This window comes from Equus quagga, unplaced genomic scaffold (genome assembly GCF_021613505.1).
Source record: "Equus quagga isolate Etosha38 unplaced genomic scaffold, UCLA_HA_Equagga_1.0 HiC_scaffold_3782_RagTag, whole genome shotgun sequence".
Classification (NCBI taxonomy): Eukaryota; Metazoa; Chordata; class Mammalia; order Perissodactyla; family Equidae; genus Equus; species Equus quagga.
The window spans coordinates 1-5,032 of NW_025793667.1; the positions used below are offsets into that span (position 1 = coordinate 1).

General features: G+C 55.8%; 1 protein-coding gene across 1 annotated transcript; it reads right to left on the bottom strand.

Annotated features, from left to right (window-relative positions):
* Positions 1-845: 845 nt before the first annotated feature.
* Positions 846-3,633, bottom strand: LOC124232247 (UL16-binding protein 1-like). The gene is made up of 4 exons (XM_046649209.1): positions 3,413-3,633; positions 2,250-2,513; positions 1,734-2,009; positions 846-1,075 (listed from the first exon to the last, which is right to left on the bottom strand). Exons 1-4 carry the CDS (start codon positions 3,495-3,497, stop codon positions 957-959), a joined length of 744 nt encoding a protein of 247 aa, XP_046505165.1. The 5' UTR covers positions 3,498-3,633; the 3' UTR covers positions 846-956.
* Positions 3,634-5,032: the final 1,399 nt, after the last annotated feature.

Below are 5,032 nucleotides of genomic sequence, written 5' to 3' on the forward strand. Positions count from 1 at the left end.
CTCTGATGGAAGAGAAGGGCCTGCATCCTGACACCTGTGGCCTTGGGGAGGGCTGCAGGCAAACTTCCTTCTTTTCCTCCTCTCCCAGCCTCTTAGCTGGCAGCATACAGAGCTCTCGGTGTGATGGTCCCTGTCCCCCACCCCATCCATCCCTGGGCCAGCTCTGCTGTGAGCATCAACAGCAGCTCAGTCCCACCTATCCCCTGAGTCACCTCTGCTCCAGGGAGGGGTCACAGAGTGACTCAGGATCTGGGGTCTGCAGGAGCCTGACTGCCAAGTGATGCAACAGGCTGAGTCACAATTCCCCTTGTTCCATGGAGAACTGGCCGCCTCCCGATCTCCTCCTACACAGGCTCTACTGTTCTCCTTCTGCCTGACCTGCTGGGAGCCAAGGCACCCTCTGTGGGCACGCAGCCCTGCACTCCAGCCTGTTGAGTTGAGGCTGCAAGGCCTTCCCAGCCCTCCTCCTGGGCTTAGACCCAGGCCCCTCTGCTCTTAGTCCCCTGGATGAGTCCTCTTCCCCTTGACACATACTGTGGAGCCACCATGCAGCTCTTACTCAAATGTGAGTCCTGCCTCTGAATTGTGTGCCTGCTGTCCCCACAGCTCCTCCCACTGGGCCCAAATAGACTCTCCCAAACAGGGAATCTGGTCTGAGTCAGGCCTGACTTTGCTAAACCCCTTTAGCATCAACAGGCCCTAAGCCTTGGGGTGGGCCCCTCTCCTTTCCTGCTGGCTTTGCCATTGAGGAGACACCAGAACTCAGGGCTGAGCTTGTCCAGGGTGCTGCTATCAAGCTATATGAGTTCTTATTCTCCCAGTCTCATTCCCACGATGAGCAAGTTCAGTGAGGGGCAGGGGTTGGGCTGGGAATTCTCCTTTCCCTTCCTCACTCCAGGTAATGTGCCCCTACCTCCCCTCTCAATCTGCTCTCAGTACCTGTTAGTATGAAGGACTCAGCCTAGGAGGCCAAGGAGAAGAGAGCTGGTGAGCACGGTCACCAGGAGGATCCAGGCAATGGGAGTGATGGCCATGGCCCTGGATTGGGCTGTAGCTGGGGCCATGGTTGGTGAGGCTGAAATGGAAAAGGAAGAGTGACAGCCCTTGTCCAGACCCCACGTCTCCTCTGAGGAGACTCCTCCTCAGCTCCTGCTGCCCCAGATGATCCTACAATGCAGACATTTTCCAGCCCTTTACTTGTGGCAGCTGCTGTGACAGGCCCTGAGGTAGGCAGGGAGAGGAGATGGGCCCTGTCCCCAAGGGGCTCACCCAGATAATGGGGGAAGCAAGGGTTACAATGTAACCAATCGCTGCTTCTGTGACAGAGGAGGTGACACCTGAGGGCGGTGGGAGAGTCGTGCTCTCAGGAACTGACATTTGCAGTGGGATTGAAGGATTTCCAGAAATAGAACAGGTGAGATGAAAAAGAACAGTGAGGATAAGAAGAGGGAACAGTAAGAAGAAAAGGTCTGGACACAGAAGGATGCCCTCATGTTTGGGATCAGCCAGAAATCCACGGTGAGTGGACGAGAGACATGTGCAGTGAGGAAGAGACGCCAGGAGTGAGAAGGGAAAGAAAGGGCGGTAGAGCCGACCTATGGCCCTTATTCTCCCAGGAAGAACTCGCTGTGGAGGGATCACCCTTTCACACACACACACACACACACACAAAGGTGAGCTGTGTTGCTCTTGTCTCCAGAGAGCTGCCCCTTCCTCCTCCTCTTCTCAGGTACCTGTTTTCTCCAGCATTTTCTCCCAGTGCACCAGGAAACTTTCAAGCCAGCTCCTGCAGTCGCCCGTGGAGATCTTCCTGAAGAACTCAGTCACTTCCCTGTCACTCTCCCACTTCTCTTTCATCTGTCTGCCTCTAGGGTGAAGCACCTTCCAGGTTCTGTTCTCCGAGTCAAAGAGGAGGAAAGTCTGTCCTTGGGAGCCGAACTGCCAGGATGCATGCGTGTGTCCATTGGCTTCACACTGACACAGCATCCTGCCCTGCAGCGGGAGAGGGTCTGCCCCCCACCGTGGGAAAGAGGTCAGCCTCTGTTCTGGACAATCCTTTGTCCCCGGCCACCCCAGTGTCCACCCCTCTGGGCCCCTTTGTATCTATCCCATTGTCTCCTCCAAGGCCTGCCCTTTCTGCCGAGCTACATGGGAATGACCAACATGCTCTTTTTTTTTTTTACATGAGTACAATCAACGCACTTAACCCCACAACCTGCTCTCCCCTGCACTTGGACTTTCTCACTTACCCCTGTCCGTGTATTTCTCTCGTTTAACGTCCAGCAGTTGCTGTCTGAGCAAGTTCCCCACGTCTCTCAGCGTTTCCATCTGTTCTTGCCAGGCCCTCGTGCCATTCACCTCCTCTCCCAGGAGACTCAAGGATTTGACCTCCTGGCTGCCACAGTCATAGGAAAGAAAAGTCTTTTCATTGACCTGGCCTTGAGCCTCACACCAGGATTGTCCAGGGCTGGCCTTAGGGAGGATAGTGAAGTCATAGCAAAGAGAGTGAGCATCTGTGAAAGGAAAACGCAAGTGAGCGCTGGTGTGGGGAGAAAAAGACCTCTAGGCACCCCCATGGCTCCCATCTCTGCCACAGCCAGAGCGTCTGAAGGGCTGGGCTGAGGAGCAAACCCCGCCCCCGCCCGGCCCCGCCCCTTCAGCAGCTTTAGGCTCGTGCCCATTGGTTGCTGGAGGAGGAGGAGGAGTCTGTCGGGCAGGAACCACGCCCCCGCCTCCCGTCCCTCCTACTCTACGTTCTGGGGGCCAGGAGTGGGGGCTTTTGCTGGTCTGTGTCCTGAGGAGAGGGGATAAGGGGTCAGTTGGTAGAGAGGTGATTGGGGGCAGTTCCCATTTGGGAGGTGTTGGAGGCCCTGAGGTGCATGGGGACGGGGTGAGGAGGGCAGTGAAAGGCTGTGAGCTGGGGCTGGGAAGCAGGGACTCCGGAGGGACAGTGGCTGGGGCTACACGTGCTGTGAGCTGCTGGCCAAGCGCGCTGGGAACCTCCCAGGGGACAGCGGTGGGGAGGATGGAGGGTCTGTGGGGACAGTGGTGTGAGCAGAGGAGGGCAGGCTGCTTCTGGGGTTATGACCCTGCGGGAACACCCCTGTCCTGACCACGCCCCCGGATGTCAAGAGCCCAGGCTCCCACTTCTGGAGGGGCGGGCGGGATGGGCCCTGGGGGCTTCAGCAGCCTTTCCCGCCACGCCCTCCCCCTCCCTTTCTCCTGCGTTTCTTATTCTCCAAATTCTCTCCTTTCTCCGCTCTCCCCTTTCGCACAGGCGACAACCACCGAGAGGACGAGAGCCCGCGATAAATACTCAAGGGGAGACGGCAGCGCCCGTGGGCCCCCGCGTCCCTTCCCCGTCCTAATCCATCTCCCACCACACTTCCCCGCAGCTTCATCCCGAACTCACGTGCCGCCCGGGGACAGTCCCGCTGCGGGAGCAGGAGCAGGAGCAGGAGGCCCGGAGTGAACTTGATGCCCGCAGTCCACCCCATTACTACCTGCAGCGGGGACGGGGACCCAGCTGCGCGCAGAGCCCGGTAGACTGTCAGGCAACCTGAGTACCTTCTGGCCCGTGAGCAGCGGACCGACCGGACTTTATCTCGGGAGCTCTCAAGGCCCGCCCTCACTGGCCACAGCGCAACGGCGCAAAGGCTCATCGCCGGTGTCGCCTCGCCCCGCCCTGGCCCGCGGCGCTCCTCCCTCCCACGCGGCGCTCCTCCCTCCCCCGCATACCCTGGGCGGGCTCCTTCTCGCCTGGCTGGCTCTGCGCTGCGCTGCCCAACACGAACCGGAACCCGGGGTTTCCTGGGCGCCGCTCACCACGCCCCTGGCCCGGCGCCACCTAGTCCCTCCTCGCCTGGTCTGGATCTGGTGATGCTCCTGTAACTCAAATTATCTCCTCCTGTAACTCAAATTAGGCCCCTCCTGCCCCTCAGCCCTTCTTGCCTGCACCCATCCTCCTGGCCCTCCTGTCTCTATTCCACATTCACAGTCATTGCTGATCTTCTTAAACCACGCAAGATTTTCCTTCTCGAGAACACTCCGGTTTTAGAAAAAGGGGCTGAACACAGCCCTTAGCTGTCCTGTCATCGACGGTACGTTTTCTAGTAGTTTTGATCCCAGTGGAGCCCAAGACCTTTTGGTAAACAAAATAACTCCTCTTTGCGAAAGTTTGGGGAGCTGTGTTCCGAATTTGTATTTCCAAGTTTCTACGGCACAAAAGGATTCAAAGCTGCTCTTTCTGTGACAACACAGCCCTGAACTCCAGCCTTTAGACATGAGTCTGCCAGCCCTCCTCCCCGGGTTAGACCCAGGCCCCTCTCCTCTTAGCCCCCTGGAGGAGTCCCCTTCCCCTTGACACATCACATGGAGCCACCATGCAGCTCTCACTCAAATGTGAGTCCTGCCCCTGACTTGTGAGCCTGCTCTCCCCACCTTACCTCCCACTGGACCCAAAGAGACTCTCCCAAATAGGGATTCTGGTCTGAGTCAGGCCTGACTTTGCTAAACCCCTTTAGCATCAACAGGCCCTAAGCCTTGGGGTGGGCCCTTCCCCTTTCCCACTGGCCCTCCAGTGAGGAGATATCTGAACTCAGGGGTGAGCTTGTGAAAGTTATTGCTTCCAAGTTATATGAAGTCAAAAGAAAAGGTCGTGCTTTAAACTTACAGAACACATCAAGACTCAACCCACAGTAAGTGAAATAACACAGCAGGTTACGTCCTCAGGAAATACAGATATTAAAAACATCGATAAACTGTAAAATATGTGTATTTACATCCTTAAAGTCATAAAGAATGAAAAAAAAATTTCAAATAATGAAATGATTATAAAAGACCAGCTATATTTGAAATAGAACCAGACAGAACTTCTAGCAACAAAAAATATGTTAAAATTAAAAACTCAACACACTGGTGAACCAGCATATTAGACATAGTTCAATAGAGAATCAGTGAGCAGAGTGATTAATCTGAAGGAATCACTCAAAATTTAGTGGAGAGAGTTTCATCCTGAAACTATAAGAGAGAG

Bases quoted from the DNA above. Each gene is read 5' to 3' on its own strand.
- LOC124232247 (XM_046649209.1), bottom strand. From the start codon at position 3,497: ATGGGGTGGACTGCGGGCATCAAGTTCACTCCGGGCCTCCTGCTCCTG. The intron at 2,514-3,412 runs GTGAGTTCGGGA...TTCCTTTCACAG, and splicing joins GGACTGTCCCCGGGCGGCAC to ATGCTCACTCTCTTTGCTAT. The intron at 1,076-1,733 runs GTACCTGAGAAG...TTTCCATTTCAG, and splicing joins GAAAATGCTGGAGAAAACAG to CCTCACCAACCATGGCCCCA.